The following is a 27,482-nucleotide window of genomic DNA, read 5'->3' on the forward strand; positions in this document are numbered from 1 at the left end:
CTCTGGTATGCCTGCTGCTGGTTTCTGGGTGGTGGGGCAGCTCGCGGGCGGAAGGGGAGGCTTTGCGCGAGATTACTAAAAGAATCTTATGCTAATGAAAATGCTCCCTCCCCCTGTCGGCCCCTACTCGCGAATCCCGAGACGTCGTCGTCCCTCGTTTCGCTATTTTTTCTCTTCGTCGATTCGCCTACGAAATGACAACCTTCGTGATTGCATTCCGCGCCCCCATTTGGAAAAATTAGTACCTGTCGTTACGCGGAGAAATCAGCATCGAAGGCTCGCCGTTTCCTCGTACGAGGTACTCCTCGAAAGTGGACGAATTCGTCGCCATGCAAAACCCCTTTCGGTCGATCCGATTCTCCTTCTTTTCCCTCTGTCGCGGAAAGCAATTCTTTCCCGCAATTATTTTAATCGGCGCGTAACAACGCTTCTTGGAAATTCGAGCAATTCGTTCCGATTCGCGTACTCGTGACTCTGGGTGGGAGACGAGCTTAAATAATTTCGTAAAATTGTGTTCCGCGGTTCGACGCGCAGAGGATTAGGAAAATCGTTTGCTGTTACGGGTGTAGTCGCGCGTGGGAGGTGGTAGGCGAAAGAAGGAAGAGGAACGAGAAGAGACGGTACGCAGCGGACTCGGACAAATGGTCCTTCTTATTATTTTCATTACGCAGCTATAATGAAGCATTAACGGGGAAGCAGCTAGACGCTGACCGACGGGTAGGGCAGGAAGGAGAAGCAAAAGGTAGATACGACCGATGATGCGGACGGAGTTGGACGGATTGAAAAAACCATTTAGCAACTGGCCATTATAATAATACGTGATTCGTTTATCTCATCTTCGTACAGTCGTGCTCGGTCGAATCGGTATTCCCCCGGATCTACCAGGGGGTTTCTGTCTCGTAGATCGACTCGATCCGGTGGATCGCGAGCCTCGAACACGACGCGATTTTTCGGATTTCGTTTCGTGGGGGTCAGCATTGTTTCGGGTTTCCAAATGAAAAAGAAACCGAGCAAGGAAAAAATGAGACGTTGCAGACGGCGAGCAACTGGTGTCCGCGAAGGTAAGCACGACGGAGATTTAAAAGTTGGCAGCCCGAGGGGGTGTCGAACCGAGTATACGGACTACGTGTAGTATATCGTTCGCTGTCACCGAGCAGATCGAGGAGGCTTCCGTAGGTAGCGAGTCGGTTTCGTGCTGGAAAGCATGATCACGGAAGTACCGTGTTGCTGTCGCGGACTGTACGATAATGCAGCAGGATGGATACCTTCGCATTACAATATGAACCTGGATCGCCTCGGTCACGTTCGCTCGATGTGTGTGTGGTCCACCTCTGGTCCCGTCCTTTCTTTCGGCCTTTTTTCTCCCTGTTCCCTCTCCCCTTCGGTTGTTTCCTCTTCTGCCGGTGGTATCTTCCCCGAGTTGACCCTCCTCCTCTTCTTCTCCAAGTTCGTCCCTGTTGGTCTCGCTGCACCGCAAAAAGACGGAAACTCATTATCCATACGAGATTTTACGGCCGACGAATTCGCATAGCGGTTTCGAACGACACGAAGAAAACCTTTAAGCTCCGAGCCAAGGTTTCTTCGGTGCCGTTCCTCTAGACTCTAGAGTCTTCCGCTAGCGAGACCTGTGTCCAGTTAGGAGTTGGAAGACCGCGGATGAGTTTAAAGCTTCGCGTAACCACGATTTTATTCGAATCATTTATTTATCTGGACGCTTTCATCGAACGATTCTCGAATCTAACGTACGCGACTGGTTCTTCTTGAACACGTTTCCTTACGAAAACCTCTTCCGAGTTTCTCTTGGTCGCGCAAGAAGGCGAATGGGAAGTCTCGCCGGGACAGGCATGAATTTTTGTTCGTGCGTGCCTTGGAATTTACGTAAGACGCACCAGTTGCGTCGTGGCATTATCGCGAAGCGGTCAGGATGCATCGGTCTAACGAGCGCGAGCATTCAAGGATGTTTACCTTTAATATTATAGAATCCGAGTTGTACGTAGCACGCGAACGCGATTACGCTCCGTTGGTCGTATTTTCAATACGCGTATCGGAAACCGCGTAATTTTCGACGCGATTGCCGGTCGAGCGAGCACGAACCGCTCCGCGTTTGCATTTGCGACCGGGACTGCGTTTTCTAAGCGCACGTACGCCAGAAATGGCAACATTTTAATTGAGTTTTATTCGATCGAACGCCGTATCTTGATCCGTTCTACGCGCAATATACCTTTCAAATTTTTATATTTCGGCCACCACGTTTTCGAATAAGATGGCTCGTTTATTTCCACCTTTTCCCTTAATCGACAGATTAACGAATATTAATTGTACGCGAGCTGGTTCTCGTTTATCGATTCGCTGTATTAATTTCGTGTAACGGCACCTCATATTTTTTCTTGACGCGAAACGGTTGAAATATTCAAGCCTGACGCCATTGCTACATTATTGGCCTGAAAACTCGACGGCTGTCACGTCAATATAAATTATGAAATGCCCAAAGAGGTCGCAACCCGATGGGAAAGTTCGACCGGCTATGTAGAAAAACATTCATTATATGAACATCTAATAGCGCTAAACTGCTGAGCAACATCCGCCCCTTCCAAGTTCGAATGGAAATAGCTCGGTATTATATTATGTTGATTTGATTTATTTATCTACGAGAATGTTCTCGATGTGACCAGGAAGAGATAGTTTGACGTGCGCGGTAGCGGTTTGAGGAATATAAAGCGAAAGTATTTTAGTTTGTTACTCGCTTACTGTCGTCGCCTAGTTCAGTCGCGACGAATCGGTTTTCTGGAGTTTGGCGCTAATGGTCATTGCGCTTCTACCTATGCCGGGAGTAACGTCGCGACGGGCTTTTCTTTTTTTTCGGGACCGACTCGATAAACAACTGCGAGAACCCGCGAGTTTTTTCTCCTGTTGCACCGGGCGTTCCTACTCCGAATATCGAAACTTAATCGAGATTTACGACGGTGAACCGGAGACAGATCGAGCGGTAGGAAAAATGTAATCGCGTAATGACGGTTCGTCGCGGCTGACACTTGGTGATTGGCGACCCTCCGCTATTTTCACGCGCGTCATTGCTTCCCAGTTCGCTGGATGGTCGGTTTCACCGCGACGTCCAGCCGTCGGTCAACGACATCGACAAGTTTTAGCGTACCGTTTGTTTGTCGCCTCGACTCGACCATTTTCAACTAGACGCGACCATTCAAGGGCTCTTTCGGACGAGACGCTCGGTAGCCGGTCACCGATGCTCGAGAAATTGTCGCCAGGCAGCCGTACCGTTTCCTGCTTTTGCATTTAGTTTGCTTCTCTGTCTGTATCGAGTAAAATGCTCGAGGCTTTCACGAGTCGATTCTTCGTACTTTATACTAATCGAGCAAGTGAAGGTTCCTTTATCGAGATATAGATAAAAGATCGATACGAACGAAGATCGTACGGGATATAATTCGATCGGATCTCGAGGGAGTCGAAGGAGCAGGGCTGGACAAATGGTCGCGAGCTCGTAAATACGGGAGCGTGTAAGAGTATGGTAGGGTACGGGGCGGATTAAAACACGCGTGCTGGGTTTCGCTGGGGTGGTCTGAACCCCGTCGCGAGTAATGTCGATGAATTATACCCATAAGTCTGTGCCAATGCGCGTGACGTGTCCTGCGGGGAGAGTACCGAGCCGTCGGTGATGTCGATTCGTCCAATCAGAGCGCGTCCTGTAAATGGAAATTCAAAAGTTCCTCCTCGTATCGGAATCGCAACGGTGTCGAATCTGGCGCGCGTTTTGTGTTCGAATCGGTGACCGTTCTCTACCGAAATTTACATTCGAAATGATATTTCGAAGATGGACAGCCCCGATTTACCGGTATCTCGCGGTCGTTCGTAAAACTGCCTTCCAGAGTTTCGACTCTCGGGTGTACCGATCTCGTTTCGCGATTGCAACGCGATCGCTCGGATCTTTGAGAAGATCCGATCATTTTTTACGCAGATTTGTCCCGCGCCCTGAATAAATAAAACGAATCGTTCGAGTATATTAACGAAAACGTTTCGAAAGCGTTTCGTCTCCGTCGAGTGTCGAGCGCGTCAAGTTTTACGGTGAATGGTAAATTTAGCAGCGCGAGAAGTATCGCGTCGGGAGGGGCTGAAAGAAAGAGAGAATTCGAGGAGGGTGTACGCACCCGGTAACCCAGTCCCGTGACCCACCGCTGAAAACGCCGAAACCCTCTCGTGTTTGCGATTGATTCGTCCGAGGGCTACCCCTCGGTTTTTCATCCCTCGGTCCTTGGGGTGCGGCGGTTCGAAAGGGGAGTGCAAACTCTCGAATATTATTGCGGTAGCGGGCAGGAGAAACGCGACTCGATGAAGTCATAAAAGGTTTCGCGACCGGTCCAAGAATTTTTACGAGTAGCTCGTCGACGTTGCCCGCTCGTTTTCTCGCGAACAGACGAGAGATCACCGTTACGAACTGTTTGTCCGTTCGTACAGCATCCCGACGGGGGTGCGTTTCTTCGATTCGACCAAGTTCTCGGCCGCCTGCGGTCAACGAAACGGAAATCCGTTCGAAAACGAGAGCTTAAAGGGTTGATCCGGTTCGAAGAGATACACGAGATTATGAGATTTTAAGTTTACCGGTATTTTTCCACTTGCAACAATGTACCGTTCCGCTCTGGTATTTGATTTCATTTACACGTTTCGAGGTTACGAGTCGTGTTCAAAATTGTGATTATTCGCATTAATGCAATAATGAAGTCTCATAATAAATAATTTATATGCATTTTCTATTTCCTGCGGCGTAATTGAAGCACATGCTGCAGTAATTCTTTGCCTCGTATCCTCTGGATACGCGGCTCATGAAACGCAGTAGCTACAACGCAAATTGCATTTTCTTCGTACGTTACGTCCTTCGTCTGTTACGTTTTTTAGCGTCCATGCGCCACGGGTTTGATTAAACTGTTTTATAATAACAGAAAATGCATGGAACGAGGGAACGGACACAGGTTGGACATCTTTCGCCGTATAAACGGATCGCTTGTCGCGGTGTACGACACTCGAATAAACAGAAGTTTCTCCTTACTTCCGACATCTTCGCCGATTAGTAAAGAGGACTACTCCAATTCCGGATAAACTTGGACGTTGTTTGGTTGTCCAAGAGTTTTCGTAAATGATCGAGAGAGTTGGCACTAGGTCGAAACTAGGCACGGTATCGGCATTGAAAAATCATCGACGGCAATCGAGTGACGGCAGAGGCCATAGCGGTTGCAACGGCACGACCCAGCCGTCCCGTGTCGAAAGGATTAATAAAAAAAAAATCGATTTTTCATCGAATCGAGTTGGGGTGGTCGGGCTTAACGGCTCGACGCCGGATAATTCGCAGGTGGTCGCGCGGGTGGATAGAAGCGATTAGCGTTACAGTATCGCGAGGACAATGAAGACGCTTGGAACTCATTGCCCTTTATGATTTCCCACGCGCGGAAACAATCGATGCAATGACGTGTGCGCGCACTACTGGCTTCGGTTATCAGATTAGAGACCGACCGGGAATAATTCGTCGGATCTTTGTCCCTAATCACAATTGATACACCAACAACGTGGCAGAATGGAGGCGGTACACCCGGTATACATACATTTTACCATTCGCCGCGTGACACGTCGGGGCCCGGTTGTTTATCGCTCAAATAGCCGCCTATAGGCGTGATCCCACACGGTGGCTAGTATATTTAGGCTTTCGTTAGGTGTGTGCATATAATATAAACATTCGATATGCGTTATACGCGCGCACCCCGTCGTTCGGTTTTGTACGCACACAATGCCGCTACGCAAATACCCGTACGAGAGCACTACGTGGCCAAATAGCTACGTACGCGTATCATGCGCTTGCCTGTTACCAGCGCGCCTACACCGATATCGATGGACACCGTGCTCGAAATCGATGGGCGCTTTATTACGACGAACGATGTATAAGCGGTATTCCAACGCTGAATCCTATTATTATACCGGACAATTATAATAATTATTTGCCTTTCTCGTCGTAACAATTAATACCGCGCGGACTGGTACGCGATATCGCGTGCGTATGCGCCGCAGACGGTGTGGATGTATTATACGACTGTACGTGTACGTATCGCTCCCTACGATCGCAACCCCTGTCTACTAGCCGAACACACATAAGCGGGCGCCAGCCCTTCTAACTACGAATAGACGCGAGAATACGTGTATATAAGCCTGGTTTAGAGCGTTTCCGCTGCTTCTATTTCTCTACGAGCCCGTGTTTACGTAAAATGTGTGTGGGTGAGAGGACGCGTACACTCGCGCGCATGCACACACACACACGCACACACGAGTACGAATAGTTTGGAGCGCGCGCGACTACGCCGTGGCTGGCGCTAATCAACTGACGCAGGATCTGCGTCGCGCACGGTCGTTTGTTTAGATGGAGTTCCAATATTATCGACAGTATTAATTAATATTACCGAGCCGTCGGTAATTAGCATAAATCGACGAAGCATCGTAACAAATTTCCTGGTTACACGGGGGAAAAAAGTCACCGCGGCAATTAGGATTTCAATTAGATTTCAACGATGCGGACGCGCCGCGGCGATTTACGTTGACAAATTTGCCCGCGGTCGTCTGAAAGGGCCGAATTTTAGAGGCGCGCGCGTACTAAACGGCTCGTTTATTTACCGTTATTTACGAAGTAAATTTGACCGGTGTCGGTATTAAATTATACGTTGTAATTTCAGCGATCGACTCGTTAAGTAAATACCGACGCGCACATTAACCGGAGTATCCTCGTCGAGGTTTTTTTTTTTTTTTTTGTAGGTACTCCTCGTTCAGCGCAAGGGTGGGCGGACTTTTTTGACAAAGAGTATCGCTATCCGATAAACGATGCACTTAACTCTTTGCACTCTACCGGCTCGGCGACGGCCACGTTTAGCTACTCTCTGTATCCGCCCACCCTGGACGTGTAATGAATTTTACGTACGTCGATAATTTCAAAGCTAGAATTACGCGTTCTAATTCGGTTTAACGCAAAGGTTTCTCAAATGCCTCGACGAATCTTCCCGTTGATAGGGGGAACCCGAGCGTTACCCTTTGCCAGAGATCCGAATACGCGTAAATAAGCAAAGATCCACCGGACCCAGGTGCCACTCAAGGGTTACGGAATGAAACGAGTTCGGTACAATTGGGCCGAGTGAAAACATCGATGGTATTAGGGACGATAAGCTAGGAAGAAACGTTCGCGACTGGTATACGAGGTAAGTGGTGGCGAATTTAATAGTAAAACGCGAAGCGGCGGAGACGGTGGCAGGAGGAAAGAGGCAAGGCGGGGTACTAGAAACGGGTAGCAGCGCCGAAGCAGGCGTGTAAATAATTTCTGATATAATACGGTTAAAAATTACCAAGTTTAAAATTAAATAATTCATTTTAATACTGGCTGGCGGCTGGTCGGGGGTGGAGACTGCCGTCGTGGAGACGGCAAAGCTCGGGGGGTAGCGAGGGCGGAGGGCGGTTGCGGAGGCGGAGGCAGCTCCAAGGGGTCCGGGGCAGGAGCGTACCTATTCGCAGGGGGTTGACGGGGCCCGCGCCCAGGAGGCATCTATAAATTTCTAAACTTAATAAATACCTAATGGGCAGACCTGCTTTGTAGCATAGCGCGCTGTAGATTTAACTTTACTGTAAAGGTAGCGGACTCTTCCACCTCTACGGTTGCCACCCCCTGCGTCCTCTTCCTTCCTTCTTTCATCCCCTCTCTCTGTTTCCCTCTGCTCTTCGTCGCTCCTCGACCCACCCTCCTCCGTTTTCTCGCCCGACGCTGGATCTCTCGATCTCATAAAATTCTCACGAACGAAATTTCGGCCGTGCGTGCCTCCCGCTTCCTCGTCCGTCTATCGTCCTTGAAAAGAAAATTCCGTCCTCGCGACGCGACGCCTTGTTGACCACGGTGCCGTTTAACCCTACGCGCTTCAGTGGCACAGTTGCGACGACACGCGCGCGACGCTCCGCGAATCAATTCAAGTTTTACCCCAAAGTACTCGTAACCGACCGAAATTATTTGGTCGAAACATATTTAACGTTTGTTTCGAAGATTTTTCCATCGCTGAAAATAATTCTGGAACTCTTTAACGAGAATACAGTCTGTGGCCCTCGGCAAATTTCCCTTCGTTCGGTCCGCATCAACGAATCGCTCTCTATTTATAGTTTTCTTCCTTCGCGGAAGTAAAAAAAAAAGTCTAGCGAATAGGAGGGGCGGGGAAAGAAGCGTTTTCGAAATTGTAAACTTCGAGACAATTCAAATTACAACCATCCATATAGTTTTGCGGGAAAACTTTCGACCTTCGCGAGCTATACCGCGAAATTGCTTAGTCGTCGATCGCGACTGGAAGGGGTTGAATCGCGCCGCGACGACCGGGGGCGCTCGTAAAGAAATCTGTTGCGACGACACGACGAACGTCGCCGTACTTCCGCGAGAGGTTTCTCGTTAGAAAAAGCGGAAAAACGCCGGCCACGCCAAGGTTTCCGTTTCCGTTTTCGAACGTAACAGTCTCCCGCAACAACGATGGAACGAGAGGGTCAATAAAAATCAGGCGAGCGCGAATGGAAGAAGAAAAGAAACATTAGTTGGCATTATCGTATCAACCGAGGCACGGTCGAATTCCTGGAAAAAGAATGCAAGCACCGTAGCATGTATTACGATACTACACGGTACACGCCGCTGGACTTCCATTGTTGCCCCGAGTAATATAAACAATTGGCCCTGTCCATCTCCTGGTTTCCGGCCGTCACTCGGAAGCCCCGACATTTTTATGGATCGCGGCACCGTGCCCACCCGCTTACCTACCTACCGTCGTCCTCCTTCTTTGCCTGCTTGCCCGCCAGCCTGACTGAATGCCTGACTGCCTGCTCGACTGCTTGCCTGCCTGCCTGCCTGCCTGCCTGCCTGCCCGACTGCCTGCCTGCCTGCCTACTGCGAGTTTCTCCTTCCTCAAGACCTCCGCGAGCCTGAATATTAATGCGATTCTCAGTTTACATATTCCCCTCCACTCGCACGATGTATTCCTATCCGAACCGCACGACAAAATCCTTCGAGATTTCGAACTTCTCGATCCGCTTCCTTCGTTAGTCGAATGTCTCTATTTATTATTCACCGATGCCCAAAAACCTCCAGGAAATTAGTCGAGGGAGTAGTCAACGTTCGTTCGTCGACCGACGACGCGGCCTTTCCGGAAATTCCGTTCTCTTACTCGATCAACCTCTCTCGGACGAGCAAAAATTTACACGAAAAATTATCCGTATTGTTCGCAATTTATGGATCTAAGCCGTCTCGCCGATCCGAGGACCCGATAAGGACGTCGCGTCCACTCGTGATTCACGGTTACATTTTGTATTCGCTCGTTGCGAAATATTGCACTTTATAAGACTAGCGAAAGAATAGTTGTTTATATTTTATCTGAATAATTAGCATGTAACGTTGATTCTATCTTACGAGGGGTAAAAAGTTTTGATAAAAACAATAAAGCTTGCGTCACTCGAGGTGCAAAAAAAAAAAGAAAGAAAGTTGCAAACGTTTATTTCCTGGTTTGAATTTCACGTTGTTCTTTCCGCTATTTCAATATTTTGTATCATGCTCGCGCAGCTTCGAGAAACACCGTGTGAAACTGGCGCCAAGCTAGTAAATACGTGATGCCCACGGTAATCTAGTCCCTTCCGATTGTAACCTCTGAATAACGATTTTATCGCAATTATTTACACTTGCGGGTATCGAGAAAAAAATTGAATATTTAATTCCATGGTTAACACACGGTGTAATCGCTTGAAGAAAAACATGGTTGTCGATCGATCGAACGTGTCTGTATTTTTTTTTTTTTAATTATTTATTTATAGTAACGCCAACCACTCGGATCGGCTATTAACGAGTCGGTAAAAACTTGCCTATGTTAATTTTATTTCCCTACCACTTTTCTTCATATATTTTTTTCCCGAACTAAACTAGTTGCGCGACTTATTAGAATAATGGGTTGTTTACGTCGGTGTATCATTTGTGACGAGTCTTCGTTTTCGATCGTCGCGTTTTATATATTTTAAGCTTCCGCGTGTTACGTTTTTTTGCGGAGTCTCGATATCACCGCGCGATCTATTGTTCGATTAAAAAGAAATGCCATTAACGTTGCACGGTTGATCTCGATGCGCTGTTTTAATGCGCGATACGAAACGAGAGGTTTTAATTTCTTGGTACATACGTTACACGAGCGCCGATGTAAACGCATGTTTCTCGATAATTAATTCCTGCTTGCTGGTTGAAATCTATCGGAGGACACGCAACGCCCGGCAACCCGATACGCAAAGATCTTCTCGGCCATCGCGAATCGAAGCTGCGGTATCGATCTACGAATACGCGCTCCCGGAGCCTCGAAGGTTTCCACTCTGACAGCCTAAAATACAGAATGCGCGAACGCTTCGACGGACAAGGTATGTAATCCACGGTCTCTGAATTCAAACGTACCGGGTGTACCCACTGGCTACCGATTCCACGTCGTCCTCTCGATCAAATTTCGGATGGTTGCGATATGGCGCCGTCGGATATTAAGAGTCGCCGCTGAAATTTTTGTTATGTTCCTCGAAACATTCCTTGTTCGTGGAAAAACGTACTCGAGATATTTCTATGTACTTTACGATGAAATATATGCGTTTCGCGTATCAGGAATCAGACATCGCGCGTGGGGAACGAGGCTACCTGTCGAGATAGCGGCTCGAAGCGGGCCTCTTCGACGTTGACTAGAGGTTGCTCTTCGTATGCGTGCACCGGGGGATTAATTTACCCCCGATCTAACGGAGATAGGAAGAAGTAAGTTTCACCGGTCGATCTCGGTCTCTGTTTTCTTTCAGTCTCCGTTGCTGGCGCGGCTGCGAGTCAATCACGGAGTATGCACGAACCTCGCGCATTGCCGTGAAACAAGCTGCGGCATACATTAATCACTGATGCTAATGGTATCATAGCCAGCATAGCTGGTTCGTACTCGCGCGCACCCTCTGCTCGTCGGAATGAAGAGGACGCGAGAGAAAGAGAGACAGCCCGACCCATATAAAACGCGTACATGCACCTAGGCCCTGGATTTCAATCTTGACTCCCTGGCTACGGTTTCCTTCGCGCGCACACATGGATCTCGACGAGCGTCACCGAATCTGAACGGTTAGCCGATGCGACGTAAAATAGCAACGAAAGTCGCGTCTTCGTTATTTCGAGCCAAGGCTGCGATTCTTTTTCCCATGCATCGTGGAAAGAAGAACCGTCGACCGTTTCTTCCGCATTTATTATCCGTTCTTAGCCAATTTCGTTTCTTGTCGATCGCGCGACGCCGTAATTGCCGTAATTACAGCGTGTACATTACGCGGAACAATAACAAATTCAACTGCGTTAACGTTTTTTCTTGCGCTTCGGTTGAACGAATCCGTTGTATCGCGGGCACGACGATTTACAAGAACGAATACTTTCTACTAAAAAACTTTATATTAATTCGTCGTGCTAGAAGGGATTTCCGTACCGAACGTTCGTTCGCGGAATCCTGGTTTCCTTAGGACATCGATACGGTTTCGATCGGCGAGCGTGTCTTTCCATCCTCTTGGCCTGTTTCTCAGACGAACGATGAAACATTTTGTCGGGCGTGCGTAGGAACGCGGCGCATACGAGAAAATGCGAAGATGCACGGGATAGAGAGCGAAACGAGGAAAGGGGGAGGCTGGGGGTAGGGAAGTGGGAGGGAAAAGAGAATGGACAAGAGAAAGTCAGAAGGGCGCAATGGCCGCTCTCTCGAGGGGTGGAACGTTCCACGGGTGTTTCGAGGAAGCAGAGGTGGATGCGGAGGCGGTGGTGGCGGTGGCGGTAGAGGTAGAGGTAGAGGTAGAGGTAGAGGAACAGGTAGAGGTAGGGGTTCGGGGGCAGAGGGTAGGAGGTAGGGAGGTTGTACGAGGAGGCAGAGATGGTGGTGGAGGCGAACGAAGAGAAGGGACGAGGTTCGTCCTATCAATCACGGTATTATTATCGAGTCCGTGATTAGCAAGGCATGCTAACGATATCTCTGGCCGGAGGCAGAGGGCAACGCTAGGCCGTTGTGCTCTCGCGCATGCACGTGTATGTACGCATCGTTCGGCGAGTTGCTCCCGTGGATGGATGTGCGCGAACCGTACGTATTTCTCTGACTGTACGTGTGTCGTCGAGCCGGACTCTCTGTGTTGTGTGCGGATCGGTGTTGGCCGCAATGCAACTGGAGTGGCCACGATGCGATTCCAGAGTAGTACCAGAGTGTACCGTGTATACGGTGCTGCTGATGGTCCCGACGATGGTGGTGGTGATTTCAACGACGATGGTAGAGAAGGTTGATGAAGAGGGACGAAGGCAGGGAGAGGCAGGGAGAAAGATAGGTAGCTAGTAGGTAGATAGGTCGGGAAGCACGGAGGAAGGCAAATGGAGAACGAGGCGGAGGAAGCCACTGTTACCGGTGCTCGGCTGCTGGCCCAGCGGCTACCAACTACGAGCCGTCGTTGCTGGCTACCTCTGTTCGACCGCTGGCACTCTCCCGTCGACGTCGCAGCCGTTGTACGTTCTACCGCTTTCCTCCCTCGGCATTGCCGTTGTTGGCTAGCAGCTATCCGTTGCTGAATGTTTCGCGGAGGGGACGGAGCCGGTTCTAGTCGAATAGGTCGCTGGTATGTAGGTAGGTAGTTAGTTCGATGCGCGTGCATTGATTTAAAGCAACCCTTACCGCGGACCGCGATGGTATCGATGCTCTCGAGCGTTCTCGGTACCAAGCCCCGACGAGGATCGACGATCGAACCCAGCTGCTCGAACGACGACGCGACGAGACCGATATTTTCTGGTTTCCAGAGTCGGAGGTTACGCACCTTCTTCCTTGTTTGTCGTTGGTAGGAAAGATCGATCGTCCGAGTGGTTCGCAAAGTCTCTGATCGCCGGGTGTAATGATCGTTCCTGGACGTATCCCTCGATCGGTCGCTCGGTCCTATCTCTGGCGTGCGGCCGATATTCGGGTTATACGGATCGCTCGCAATGCGATTCGCGGCTAAACGCGTTACGGGGAACGTAATTTAGTCCCGGTTGCATAGTCCGTCGTGCACCGTGTTCGCGCGCGTCCGTGTGCAAGCTCGACCAATGTGTTTTTCGCTATACGTACACGCGCGACACGAGTCCTCTCGCTCAGTCGTTGGTCTCTTTCCTTCTCGCTCGCCTCCCATGTTTGCGTCCGTCTCTTCTCCACGGATCTCTCCCTCTCTCGGCTCTCCTCTCCTCTTCTCTCGGAGTTTCTCTCTGTGCTGGTAATATTCGCGATGCGGAGAGTCACCGGCGGCGAATTCACGAGGGATGGAGGAACGCGGGGCGCGTGGGGTGCGCCGGAGTGGCGGAGGGTGTCACACAGGCGGCAGGTAATGATATTTCGCGCCCATTATGAAATATTCGAAATGATTTGCCGGGATTGTGCATTTTGATTTGACGTAGATCCGCGCGCAACACACGGCTCTGTGTGCGCGAGTTAGCGACATCGCATCGGGATGCCTCTGCCGATCGCTCGACCGCCGACCGTATCTCTCTTTCTCGTTCGACGTCTCTTCCTCCGGTTTCTTTCGTTCCGCGGAACCGACGCCGACGCTCGACTCCCGGCGAACGTCGAACACGGAACAGGAAACTCGCGATCGTAAAACAATATTCCGAACGTTCGACCAAGTTTGCTGAAATACGGATCCCAGGGGTGTCGTTAATACCGTATTCGATGCGCAATAACAAGCCAATAAATATTTAATAAACTACCGAAACGTATAATAATAATGTAATTACGCGATGATGTTCGCGTCGTAGTAATACTAATTTAAATTGTATTTCGGCCGGGAAGCGATACGGTTCTCGTTTGCTTTTTCGTCGTAAGCGGTAATGCTCGTCGCTCCGAGATTCGACGTCGAGTTCGAGTCGAGAAACATTTCGTTGGGCACCGACTTTCTCGAGATCTCGATCGAAGAATCCTATCGTATCGTTGGTTCGGGTTGGATCGATAATTGGCGGTCCCGATTTTCAAACGCTAAACGATACGCTATTACGATGGTAATCGGCGCCCTACGCGCATTTCCAAAAGCGACGATTCGAGGGAAGGAGGTTCGGGCTCGGTTGACCGCGATACATACAATTGGAAAGGCCGCGGGTTGGTGCGACAGGAAATAGGGATAATTGGAATTAGAGGTTGTTCGAGAACGAACGGACGAAGGAGGACGGACGCCCGGGTGGATAGATCGAAGGTAGCCGGTTTAAATTCTCTTCTGCTACCGCAAACATGCATAATGCAGTCAGGCGACGCGTGTAAACGCGTAAACGCCGAGCGGTGCCAACCGCTAAATACAAAAATCCCCAACCACCTGTGAAGCACGCCGCACCGTCCGGTACTACCGTTCTGTGTGCGTGCGTGCCCGTTCCTGTGTTTTTGTCCCTGGCGCGCGCATTTCCGCAACGTATCCGAGAGAGAGGTGCACGTGGCTGCGCGTGTGTACGTTTCCAAGTTAATTACAGCATAATTGCGGTCGACATTTTGTTGTTCGTCGTTCGTCGCAGTTGTCGGCCGGCTGACCCACGGATCGTTTTCGGATTTTCTCGCTGCGAAATTCTTGCGATATCATGCACGCTTATTAGCATTGCCCGTCGTGGGGCTCGAATTTCATCCTCGTTGCGCCGAATTACATTCGTTCGCGAATTATTCGCGCCATTCGAAGCTTGCGCCCCACTCGCGTTCTTTTCGGTCTGCTGTCCGTGATGGAAAATAATCATATTCGGACGCGTTGCCGTTCAACGCTGACGTCCGACATTTAATTTTTCCCGATCTCGTTGTTCGAAATTTCTATCTAGGAACACCCTCCCCGCGTAACCGTGAAAGTCGAGGTTTCGCGGGTTTCGTTCGAACAATCGACTAAGTTGATACACTCTTTCGGGAAGCGATACGTGACGATAAAGAGAGAGAAGAGAGAAGCAGGGGAGAGAAAGCATACGCGAGAAGATAATAGGTGAACGGGGCGAAGAGGGATGCGCGGTAGCAAGGTTAGGCGAGGCGAGGCGAGAGCGACGGAGGTTCGTCGAGAGAAAGACGAGCAGAGATGGAAACGAGGAGGTGTAGATGGGCACAAAAGCACGAGATATTCAACCCTATCGGATCGTATATATCTGGTGCACCCTCCCACCCCATAAATTGATGCCAATGTACCTACGAGGCCCCGGCACGTTATACGTCTGAATATTACGCACACTCGGTCCTATGGACATCAGGGGCGGCAGGGAACAGAGGGAGGTCGGACGGTGGGTGCGTGGGTGTAGGGTGGGGTGGGGTTGGGAGCGGGTGCTCCGAAGGGTGGCCAAAGCGGCGAGGAACGGTAAGAGGGGCGTAGGCAGCCGCGTACCTACACGAGTCGCACACCATACCTCGGTTATACCGTATAGAACACAATTAAGTAAATGAGCACGGGTTGCGCGCGCTATAGATACCCTCTATTATGTGTATTGATCTCTAGCACGGACTCCGGTTACACGTAATACGTGTTTTGTCATTTACGCGTTCGTACGTACCTGCCGATCCTCTCTGTGTACGCGACAGGGCGTATGTGCAAGTGCGTGGAATAGATATCCTCGCGGAGAAAGAGGGACGTTCGGATGGAATCGCGTGGAAGCAACTGGAATCGGAGAGGCTTCGGGCTACGTCGAGGCGTCCACGCTTCTCGATGTTTCCGGACAAAATTTCAAACGAGTGGGTCGACCGCGACGTCGACCTACGACCTACGGGACTCCTTGAAAACTTTCGTTCGTTGTCTTTCCAGAGTCTGTAACGCGCCGTACGAACTCGAATGCATACATTTTTTTTCCTTCCTAGATCAACGAACCATCGAGCAAACTTTGCACTTTGTTTTCGGACGCGATTAAGCGAGTCCTCGCTACCGCTGGCTTTTACGACTTCCGAGATCTCTCGCGCAGAAATAATTTACCTCGGTTCTCGCTTAACTGGCAGGAAAGCCGGATACACGGTCTCCGTAGCATCTTCCGGTTCTTCGACACTTTCCACATCTATACCAGACGTTCCGCGCCGATTATTCGACTTTGTATTTTCTACCAGTTTTAGAAGGCAGTTGTTTTTGGTCTGCGCTCTAAACCTGACAGACTCGTCGGGACCGGCGACGAAAAAAGAAATGCTTGCCTTAACGTTAAACATAGGTGCTACACGGTGCCATTCCAGGCAACCATTCCGAGAAACGTTTCTTTGTGAAATTTCAACCGGGGCCTTGTGGTAAGTAATATTGCATGCGACCTCGATAAATATGAAAACAGTAAAAGTATTGTTACAATGGGTTTTCCTGGAAGGTAAGAAATGGCCGCGAACGACAGACCCGTGGTTAGCCTGCTAGGGTTAAAATTATTCCAATCGTAATCGTCGGTGCATTTTCCCAGAAGGAGGCTTTTGTTCGAAGCTTTACCGCGGCGTGTCTCGCCGTATTTCTTTCTCCATCGATAAGGACGTATACGCTTGTCATTTGTCCGTTTATGCAATATAGATGAAACGAGTAGAGGAACGCTATAGCATCAGGAAACGTCGAACTTGATATTATAGTTTTCGAGCGTGAGAACGATAAGCACCATCGTGCACTTAAATCTCGTTCGGTTCGTAGTGTTTTCCCCCCTGTTTCTCGGACAAGACCGATAATGTCTGCGATCCAGTACTTATTTTCCCTTGGCCGTTACAGTTTCTTATTCTTCGCGTATCAACAGTACGTTGCTCTCGATAAATCGTTCGTCGATGCGCTTTTCTATCGTTGGGAAATTGTTTGGAAATCGTCGTCGACGATACATTTTTTCACATCGTTGGTACCACGAATAAGATAACACCCGTTAGTTTACAATATTTATATTTACAAAGCGGACAAATTTGACAAAAACGTGGATACAGTCCTAATCGTTTTTTTGATCGAGAAATGTTTAAAAATACTCGAGCGTTAGCCACACAAAGATAAATTGAATTTGACGCAGGATCGAAGCGCACCGGCTCTCGCTGGCCAGGGGGCCATACCTGCTATTGTTGCACAGGGGTATGCGACCGCTGCAGGTCTCGAACAAGAATCAACGGTAATCCCCGGCAATAAAAATTCCTTATAATATGCTCGATAGATATCGAGAGCCCACCCTTGTCAATGGCATTAATCGTTGAAAACATTTTTCCATCCTTAGCCTCGTTCTGAACCATCGTACGATTCTTTGATTCGTAGACGTATTCAGGCTTTTGAAACGACCGTTCGTCGGAATACAAAACGAGACGAGTCTTTAAGTATCGCGAGCCCTTCGCAATTGCTGTTTGCGCTTTGTAGTCATTCTACGATTCGAGTGTCCTGATCTAGCGTATCGAAAGAATTAGACTCGAGTACTCGCGACACAGTTAACTTTAGCGTGTTTAAAAAGGTGGGATGATTATTACCGTGTCATCTTATTATTTACGCGACAAGTAGCTTCGACGCATCGTGGAATATTACTGTCGACGCTACGAACGTAACTAATAATAACTCGCAGCGTGGACGTAGTTGAGAGGAGAACAAAAGATCCATGCGTACACGAATTAGATGGATAAATAGATGAATCGGAAAGGTTTTCTCGCCAACGCGAAGCAAAGACGCGATAGCGTTTCTAGATTCCTCGAACAAATTGCGCGGCGTACGCACGAACGCGTAGTTACCGCGACCCGTCAACAGGAAACGGAAAGATAGTTATCTAGCGGCTGGGTAAAAAGAGTGAGAGGAACGGAGAGAGGCTACCAGGTAGACGCGATAGTTATTTATTTTCCCGAGGCTGATTATAATATTACGTAAGCCGACGGTACGCGGCGGTCTCGTAATGCGGATGCAAATGCGACAGACATTTAGTTATACCGATGCAACTCGGCAAATCTTCGGCTGGAAACTGTTTTATTCATACTGTCGTCCACCTGCGGAAAAGACATGAGCGCATTCCCGCGGCGAGCACGTTCGGGCCGTGTCCCTTCGCGCACGGACCGAAAGCTATCGTTTAACGGAGTAACGATACATTTACAATTTAAACGTTTCGCTACCGACTCGAAACGGAATCACGCCGAAGGTGAGAGGACAGTGGACGGGAAACAGAGATACCCGCGACGAAGAGAGGGAATCCGTGCCACCACGTTGCCAGACACGTGAGAATTAAAAGGCATTATGCGTTCCGGGATTTGTCACGAACCTCGTTTCTAATCGGGTTTAATCGCGCTCGCAACCTAACGGACAAACTCGATGCGTTTTCGATCGCGGCAGACGTCGCCAAGGATATTTTTAACGCGGCTTCGCTTCGACCCCTTCGCCTCTGCTTTGGCGCGGATCGCTCGTTAAATGTATTTTTTAGAAAGCAGTCGGAAAGTATGCTACGAAACTAACAACTCGATCGTATTCCAGGTGATCGAAAAGTTTTCCGCATCGAGGGGGTTCCACGCGAAGCCGAAGCTTGAGAAACACCGCCGCGGCGAATATAAAGTTTCGCAAAATCAATTTTCTACTTTTAAGTGCGGACAAGAGTGTGTAAATTGAAAAACTTGTTTTTTATTTCTTTCGTTGTAGTTTTCGCGAACGATCGAACGGTACAGAACGAGGTGGAGAAACGGGCCGACGAAAAGCGCGAGATCGAGGAGAGCGGGGATCGCGAGCACGTGTCGTTCGTACCTAGCGTAAACGGGAACGCTGAAATCCACGCGATACGCGAAAGAAGAAGAATTAGCGCCGTGGGTCGCGGAAATATCCCACAGCGAACATTTATGTAAATTTTTTCTGGCATTCGAGGCGATGCAGCCAAGGAGGCGGCGAGCTAATAACGGAAACGTAGCCTCGTAAAAGAATCTTAATTTATGCGTTCGACGGAATAGCAATTACATCGCGACGAATTATTCTTCTTCGCGTACACATGTGCCACCGTTATTCCACAATACGTATCGTGAGAATGTTGCGCACCGATTTTCTTCGTTACGGAAACGTTCTCGTGGCTCGATTTTATTTCATTCGAACTCGTACAACGACATGTGCATCGATAAAGATATTATTCTTTCCGGCAACGTCGATTTCTTTAACGACGGAAACTCCGCGTCACGAAAATAAGCTATTTAATTCGTACGTCGCATGGAAACCCGACTGTAACGATAAAGACATTATAGTTACCACGCATTCGTGCGGACTGCATCGCGAGAACGCTATCGTATACCGATTCCCTCTTGGGTTGTGTGCGAGACAGACATATTCGCGTACGTGTATATACGCTGTCGTTCACGGGATGCGCTTACGTAATCCGATGCAAAAGACACGTGCATCGGACACGGACCAGTCTCTTCTCTCCTCGCTACCCGCTTATGCGCTCTTTCGCATAACGATATATTATTTATATAAGCGGAGCTCTTCCAGCAAATCGTCCTACTCTTGCAAATTACCACGAATATAGACCGCTAACGCGAATAATGACTATCGCTCGAGCCGAGTCAAACCGCGGGACTCGAAATTTTCCAAAGACCACGATCTCCGACTCGACCTTTTTCTTTCGCCGTGTTCAACGGGACGTTACCCAACTATGCGAAATCGCTGAGACACGCTGCACGACGATTCGCTACAAATGAAATCTTTCTGTACTTCAATTTTATCTCCAGTCCAAAGACGAGACTATCTTCGAAGGAGGCGAAGGAGGCGATCGCGTTAGCTTCGACGTCCGCTCGAGCGGTTCGCGGGCACATTCCCCCGTGTATGTACGAGCTGTCCCTACCGGAAGTGCGCGGCCTCGCACGGCGTAACGTTATTTTCTGATTTCCCATTCATGGTCTACCGTTTAGTTTCGATTTGCCGCTTCGTTACGACGCTCGGAGATTTACACGCTCAGATAGAATTGTTCCAGGCTAGCATCCCCCTGCCGCCTCGATCTCCTCTTCCTCTTTTCCTACCCGCTAATACTCTCTTCCTTTACGTTGGTTCGTCCCTTCTCCTCGACGGGTATCACCACGCGCCTACACTTCTGTCTTTTATGTAACCCTCTTTCGTCACTGCGTGCGATCTCTCTGGATTGGATATCTCTCCTCGAAATCACTCTTTTTTCCCTGCTTCTCGACCGATCTTTCCTGCCGGATAATTTGCTCGGTGCGTATTTTGCATTTCAAATACGTCGGTCGAGCCGAGCTCCTTCCATCGAAAACACGAAGACCCGATGATTTTTATATTTGTCGGCGAATATCCACTCTACTCTAAATAATTTCTTCCTTTTTTTTTGTTTCCATTCTCGTAGAGCGTTGATAGTTGCGTACTTAGAAAATTCTTGAAAGTATTCTGTGGTCGAAGGCTGCGTGTCGATATTTACCTGGTTTTGGGTGGGCGTATACAATTTTGGCGAGGTCGCCGATTTGTCTACTACATTAAATTTAAGGAGATGCACCACCCACAGTGGATTACGAATAACCTAGGGATAGCAAGGGAAATTGTGGAGCGACCCACAAGCGGCTCACGCAAAGGCCCGATTGTCCCGTTCTAATGACCGTAGCAAGTAATAAACTCGAGGAACCTCTCGACTGCTAATAAAACGCGTGGAAAACACAAAGCATTAATATCGAAAATTTGACGATTCTCGGTTTCCCGATCCTTTATTGCTGCTACGGAGAAATGGGCGTTGAAGGTACTGTTAAACAATAAATTTTTCGCTACGCGACATGAAAGTGTTTTACGCGATAAGATGGCGGAGGGAACTAAACGAAAGAAATCGCCGTCTGAATTTGCCGGTAATTCGCGAGTCCGTGTATGTACGTGTACGCGTATAGATACGTTCCCGCGACGCGGAATGGAAATTTTTATCGAGAAGCTCGTACTGGAAAAGCTGGCCGAGGGGTGGTAGGAGTGGTCGGAAAAGCGAAGCGAAAGAGAGAGGGTGAGCGATAGAGAGGGCTCGACGAAGGGGAGGCGAGCGAAGGAAAAAGGGAAAAAAGGTAGAGAGCGTGGCGCACCGTGCCCAGCGAGTAATAAGTTAGTAATAATATTTTCACAATATCTCTCCTGGATTGGATGTTATTTCATTATATTTTATTGCCTCTTACTATTACTCTTGTCGGTGCGGACCCCCGGCTTCCCTCGGCAGCCCTCGTCGACCAACACTACCGCAACTACCGTTACTACCACCGTCGCTCGGTCGCGTCCCAGTCGCTCTGTTTTATTATCTCGAGCCTCTCCGCACCGAGGGAATTCACTCGCGGAACTCATTATTGAGGGGTTTATTCTGCTGTAACCGTTGCTACCCTTACCCCCTGTTTCTTCCCTCTGACTCCCGCCTCCCGTCTTTCGTTCTCCTTTCTCCGCTTCGGTTTGTCTTTCGAACTCGAAACTTTTTGGAAATAAAACTCGTTCCCTCGCTCGCTCCCCCGGCCACCGTCCGTTGCCATACTCTCTCGTCTTTGGCGTCTCTGTAAATCCATGATTCTGATAAATCCGTCCAGGGATGATTTCCTCGTGTGTGCGTAAAATCAAGGAAAACGATCGCTCGGACAGCAGGAGATAGATACGGGTAGGAGGATATAGAAAATCTTTGAAATGCATCGTCATCCGTCCGATAAATCGTACTTCCGTTTCCGTCGGCCATTCGATTCGCGCGTTTCTCGCTGGTCTCGCGACTCGTTTCCGAGTTAACGCGCCCGGAGGAAATTCAAGAGTGAAAATCGCGTCCATGAATATGGGCCAGCTTCTTCCGCGCGTCGCAGCATCGTTCGCGGAGAACGACCGCCCGTAAAGCCAGTTATTGAATTCGTATCCGGCCGTTCTACGATCCGACTCCTTCCTTTTTTATTTCTCGCAAAACTTTATGAATTTTACTTTTTTACGGGCGTATGCGTTCGAATTAGGGAGACCGTTACCGTCCGCGGACGGTGCCAATGGTCGCCGAACCTCGGAGGATCGCACGAATAACTCGCCCCTTTCCCGACACTTTTGAATCCAACGACGAGAGAAAGTAATCGTGGATCTTCCGTTTTGCAGCAGGTCATCGAGGAGAAGCAGCGTGGCACGTGGACTCGGAGGAGAGCAATGTACCTCGCATGGAGAAAACGCGAGCTCCACTATCAACGGTATCGACGACGCCCGAGAACGCGTAACGTATAGGTAAGTCGTCGCGACGCTTGTACCACTTCGAGGAAAAACACCGGTCGTTTAACGGGGCAAGTTCGGAGGCAATCTTAAAAACTGTAATCGATCGATGTCTCGCAATATAGAAAGAAAAGAAATTCGTGGATTTTTAGAATATCTCCTGGGAGGAAAGTTCGTTTTCGCGCGGTCAAAGCTCGTGTTTCGCGTCGCGCGCCGTCACGTGAAAACAATTCGATGCGTCGTAAAAGCAAGAAACGGATACGTTACGCGCGTCTACGATGCACACACGATACCCATTGCCCGTACAGCGACGTTCATTAGACACAGACTCGACGACAGAAATAGCGTGTGTTGTCACCGAGAAATTGCAGCCAGCGATCATAAAAGTATTACATCAGAGGCTTGTAATGCCGCGCGAACGAACGCATATTATATACATTACCGTCGTGGCACCGTACCGACGCAATTTCGATTTGTCGCAATCTCGATTTGTCGCAACGCCACGATTAAACGCTCGAATCGTGCGGACTGCCAACATCCTGCTCGATCGCGAGTTTCTCGAAAAAAGGTAGGCCGAACGGAGAGGTCAGGCTCTGTTGAAAATATCGATGGTTAGGAATAGACGAACGGATCCATCCGTGACTCGACGACGGCGCAAGCTATTGGAAGAGGAATGCTCGAACGTGTTAATATAAACTTGCCGTGACTAATACAACAATTTATCCAACCACGGGAATTTAAATGGTTATGACCCGGACCGGACCGGCCCGGCCGTCCGAGTGTTCAGCCGCGGCGCGCGATGATTTTGTCGCGCGTTAACTCGCACGCGTTTAATTCGTCTCGCTGCTTTCGCGAATTAACTCCCTCTCGCCAACGCTCCTCTTCGCTCTCCTCCGATTATCGACGGTTCCTCTCGTTTTCTCTTACACGCGCGTACTCCCTTTTAATTCGATTCGACCCATTTTAATTTAATTCAATCTAGTTTAACTCGATTCGATCTAATTTAACGTAATCTTCGTCGTCCTCGTTACGCCACCCACCACGCACGATGATACGTAGCGTTTTCCAAAAAAATTCACGGATGCCAGGGTACAGCACGCCTGGACAATATTTTATTCGAATAATAAACAACGATAAAACTAACATCGTTATTAAATCGTTGTATTACATCGCGCTGAAGCTATGGCTAGTTAAAATGGTGCGAGCTTTTTTGTTCATTTTTCGTCGAACAAAAGTGACTACGTTGCCTTTCGCAAACGCATCGGCACCGAAATTAAATTTCTTCTCGAAACAAAGGACTCTTTCCCGTCGAAAAGAGAGACAAGTTGTAATAATAAGGGCCGTTAATTGCATTTTTGTTCGAATCGGTTACGAGAACACGTACCGCTCGTTAATAGTAACAGAAATTTCGCGCCAAAGTTTTCTAGCGGGAACTCGGTCTGGCGTAACGCAATTTTTATAAAACGCGAATCTCGTTCTTTCCGATGCGGTGGTCGGTCCAAGCCCCGTACAATCGCATCTCCCCTTTCTATTTGACGTTGTATAAGATATATTCGCGCTGATCGTTCCAACAGTCGTGCACACGCTCTTTCTCTCCCGATTTCTACCCCTTCCTCTGTTTACTTCCATCCTTTTCGCTCTGGCGTCGCGACCCTCGTACGTTTAATTGTTATATTTATAAAAGGGGAGAACCGACGTTGGCAGTGATACGTCGGAGCGGTGTTTTTTTGTCCGAGAGACGCGCGACCCCTCGCTTTTGCGAATCGATATTAACTCGAAACGAGTGTTACTCCATTTTGAATGCTTTGAACATTATTCGACGATCTCGGGTAACAAGACGTTAGCGTTAATCGACGCTTGGACGATCAACGGAGAAAGTAAAGTTGTTGTTTGGTTGGTCGAGAAAGTATAGTCGAGGGTTGCCAGGATTCCGCGAGTTGAAAAGGACGAAGCTAAATAGCTAGAACGATTCGATGACCAGGAACGGTCGAGCGGGGAACGAGGGCAAGTTCGAAGGTAGGATGGGTCGAATATTGGACAACTAATTACCTAATCACTCATTATCTACCACAGGCCCGGAGACTGGTAGATCGGTGCTACACACGCAGCTAGAGGTTGCTAGGTCGTAGAATAGGTTGCCCAGAGGGCCATTGTGATACGCGAAGCAGAATCATGCAGGATCGTATATTATCGATGGGGGAAGGGGCCAAGGGCGGTGGACCCTCTCGACCCTTAACACCCCTTCTCCAGGTAGCCCTGCCGATATCGTTTGCTAGATCCGCCGATGGTCGTCGTTCGACGTCGAACAACGAGCATCGATGTGCCGAGCCACCAACGATCAAACAGACACGCGAACGGACCAATCCCAATGATCTATTCTTATTCGTTTCGCCAATTTTTCCTCTCTCGGGACTTGCCTTTTATCCTTCTTTCCATCTTCGAACACAAGAAGAAACGTTTTTCTCTTTAATTGGCGGAATACGTTCTCCCCGAAAACCTCCGTTACCAGAATAATTACTAACACGAGCGTCCGCTTACCTAGCATTCGGAATGCGAAGACGCATTTTTAATTGGCTATTAAATCACACAACAGGGGTAGATTTATCAATGCGGTAGACGATTCCGTCTACTGAAAATACTTAATCGCGGATCTATTTTCACGCCAGACAAATCGAGTATGTAAACGGTCGTTCCGAAATACAGCCGTGTTTCAGGAATAGATAAACGTCCCATTCGCATCACGTTCTCCCTATTTTAATCTGTCTCGTCGAAATACGAGCGTATGACAACGCTCGAACGAGCACTGGCTGTCTTCCTAGCGTTCAATTTTTTAACAACCGGTGGAATGTTTTTCTAGGATCCATCGGCTGGTAGCTTCGTCAAATCCCTCCGAATCTGCGACACGGAACCAAAGTGTTTCGAATATCGTTCGATAACGGAAAAATCTCGATAGTCAATTATTCGTTCGCGAAGAATCGTTGATATCGAACATGTATTAATCTCATTTTAAAAATTAAAAATTAACGGAAATCTTTACGAATCGATAAATTCGTTTATTTATTTATGCGAAACATTCAAGACTCGTTAAAAGTTTCAAGCCTCGTCAAAACTTGAAGACGAATCGAGACTTTTAAGAGCTTCCGGCATCGAGAAGTGTTCGAAGCGATTCGAAACTTGCCAGTCTCGAAAGTTTCGAATCTCTTTCAAAATACAGATTCGTACGGTTACGATTACGTTTTGGTTTTCAAGTTTTCGAACCGAAAACTCTGCGAAATGGAGAATCGGTGGAGCGCTTCTCGAGTGTAGCGCGATTTGTATCCCGTGACAGCGACACGAGCACGAGACATCGGACCGAAGCAACCGTGATCGGAGACACGTTTGGAGCGTATACGTCGAATAGGAGTCCTCGTTGCTATTTCGAGTAACGTCCAGCCTTCGCTCCGCGTGTCATAGCTGTTCTTGGCTGATACAGCTCCGCGACGGACCTTAATCCTCTCAAGTGCCGCGTGGCGCGACTAATATCAATCACGATTCCCATCGATTGCTGTTTCCACGTCCACGAGTCCTCGACTAGCAAGGTGCCGCGACACCATGGGAGATTCCCTCTGCCCTAGATCAAAGTGTTAAAACTCGGAATAATATTCTTGTCGTCGACGTTTGAGATTCTCGTTGCCGTGCGTCCAACGCTCGGCCGTTTCGAGTCCAATGCCCGAGACTTATCGGTTTGGTAATTGTATCTGCAAGTGTGGGGTAGGCTGACGAAACGGCGAGCAGACGAAAAGCAAACAGCGCGTTGGGCTCGAGGAGGGTAGGGTTTAAGGTCCCCGGCGGAACAAAGGGCCTATTTAAGCAGTTATACGGTTCTCGAGCGTCGCTGGACGACGGATCCCTCCGCGTATTTTGCAACGTAGTCGTTCACGCGGTCGGTTAACTTGTTTTCAACGATGGATACGATCGAATCGGACGCGCCGTTTTGTCGGCAATCAGGAAACGGAAATCCATTCCCTGCGCGTAAACTTTGTCACAACGACGAAATTATATATGGGAGGAAATATGGAAAAGGGAGAACGGGTTGCGAGAAAAGGAAAGAGGACAAGAGCGAATAGAATAGACGGTCGAGTGTTCGGAAATAAGTGGTACGATCGGGCTTTCGAGCTTTCTAGTCGCGCGTTTCACCCCCGACGCGGGGATGACAGCCGCTGAATAATAGAAGGAGCCACGTCGAGGTTAGATATTCTTACGATCACCGAGAACCCTTCCTTTCCGGCGATACACAGCTAAATCATCAATTATTCAACGTTTGGCTCGAACATTTTCCCTGTTCCCGATTGCGTACAACTATATACGTATACCAGACTGTGCGTTCTCGTTTAAACTTCACCGATCCTTTAAAAACGTACAATTCGCGCGAGTACTTTTTACTTGTTCGATCGAGCTAACTGTTGACCCTCGGCTTTCGCCTTTTCTCAACCTCGAGTCGCGTGACTACCACGCAAAGTACGATTCAACGCGTATTGAAAAATTATACACCGGTTAAAAATAAGGGAAAAGTATCGTTTTTCTAACGACCCTATCCCTGAACGTTAAGGGGTGAATTCACCCTCCACGGTTTCAGCCTATTCGATACTCCAAAAGTACTGAATGGAAAAGATAATTAAACTCTTCTTCGCGGGACGATAGGAATTGGGATATAAGGGACGTTCGATCTTTGCTATCAACGGTTGATATTTGCTTCGAGTTACGGAAGAATCGTTCCGGTTGCACGGTAGCGCTGTCCGGACGAGCGGGTTAACAAGATCGGCAGACATTTTAAAAGGACAGAGCACCGCTGCCGAGTGGTGGTCCCCTTCAATTATTCAGGCGCAATTAACACGTCAATAGGACCGTTGCACCTGGCTGCCGGGGCTGGTCCGTCTTCCGCCAAATATGTACGTACGTTCGTGAAATGGCACGGGCTACCGACTTCTAGCTCCTGTCTCTTATCTCGCTTCACCCCTTCCGCCTTCTTCTTTTCCTTCTTCCGGTTTCTCGAGTACACCGGACTGCAGTGCTTTTCCACGGGCGCGTTCCGTTCTCGTTGCCCCATGACCCTTTCGGTATTTTGCGCAATTATCGCGACAACATCCGGAAAATCTGGAACCTCGATGAAACAACATTCGTATGCATTCCGAATGCAAAAGTTCTAGATTCAGAGATGGATGACGAATAAGTATTTGGCCGGAAGAAGAAGATTCCTCGAGAAGCCATTTCGAACGAAAAAGCCGATTGCGCGTAAGTGTACTCGCATCGATAGCCTTGTTGCGCAGCCGTTTAGGTATATTCGC

General features: G+C 48.9%; 2 protein-coding genes across 2 annotated transcripts in view; one reads left to right on the top strand and one right to left on the bottom strand.

Annotated features, from left to right (window-relative positions):
* The window catches only part of LOC128872291 (protein bric-a-brac 2-like), a 239,417-nt gene that overhangs the window by 23,608 nt on the left and 188,327 nt on the right, over window positions 1-27,482 (top strand). The window contains exon 3 of the mRNA XM_054114815.1: window positions 22,051-22,173. The gene's annotated coding sequence lies outside the window, so the exon portion shown is untranslated. The remainder of the gene's footprint in view (window positions 1-22,050; window positions 22,174-27,482) is intronic.
* On the bottom strand, window positions 841-27,244 carry LOC128885090 (octapeptide-repeat protein T2-like). Its single transcript, XM_054138861.1, has 3 exons — window positions 27,095-27,244; window positions 8,822-9,000; window positions 841-1,466 (listed from the first exon to the last, which is right to left on the bottom strand). Exons 1-3 carry the CDS (start codon window positions 27,242-27,244, stop codon window positions 1,079-1,081), a joined length of 717 nt encoding a protein of 238 aa, XP_053994836.1. The 3' UTR covers window positions 841-1,078.

Source organism: Hylaeus volcanicus, chromosome 2 (genome assembly GCF_026283585.1).
Source record: "Hylaeus volcanicus isolate JK05 chromosome 2, UHH_iyHylVolc1.0_haploid, whole genome shotgun sequence".
In the NCBI taxonomy this organism is placed as follows: domain Eukaryota; kingdom Metazoa; phylum Arthropoda; class Insecta; order Hymenoptera; family Colletidae; genus Hylaeus; species Hylaeus volcanicus.

Bases quoted from the DNA above. Each gene is read 5' to 3' on its own strand.
- LOC128885090 (XM_054138861.1), bottom strand. From the start codon at position 27,244: ATGGGGCAACGAGAACGGAACGCGCCCGTGGAAAAGCACTGCAGTCCG. The intron at 9,001-27,094 runs GTACGTACATAT...ATGTAAACTGAG, and splicing joins GCCCGTGCCATTTCACGAAC to AATCGCATTAATATTCAGGC. The intron at 1,467-8,821 runs GTAGGTAAGCGG...TTTGCGGTGCAG, and splicing joins AAGAAGGAGGACGACGGTAG to CGAGACCAACAGGGACGAAC.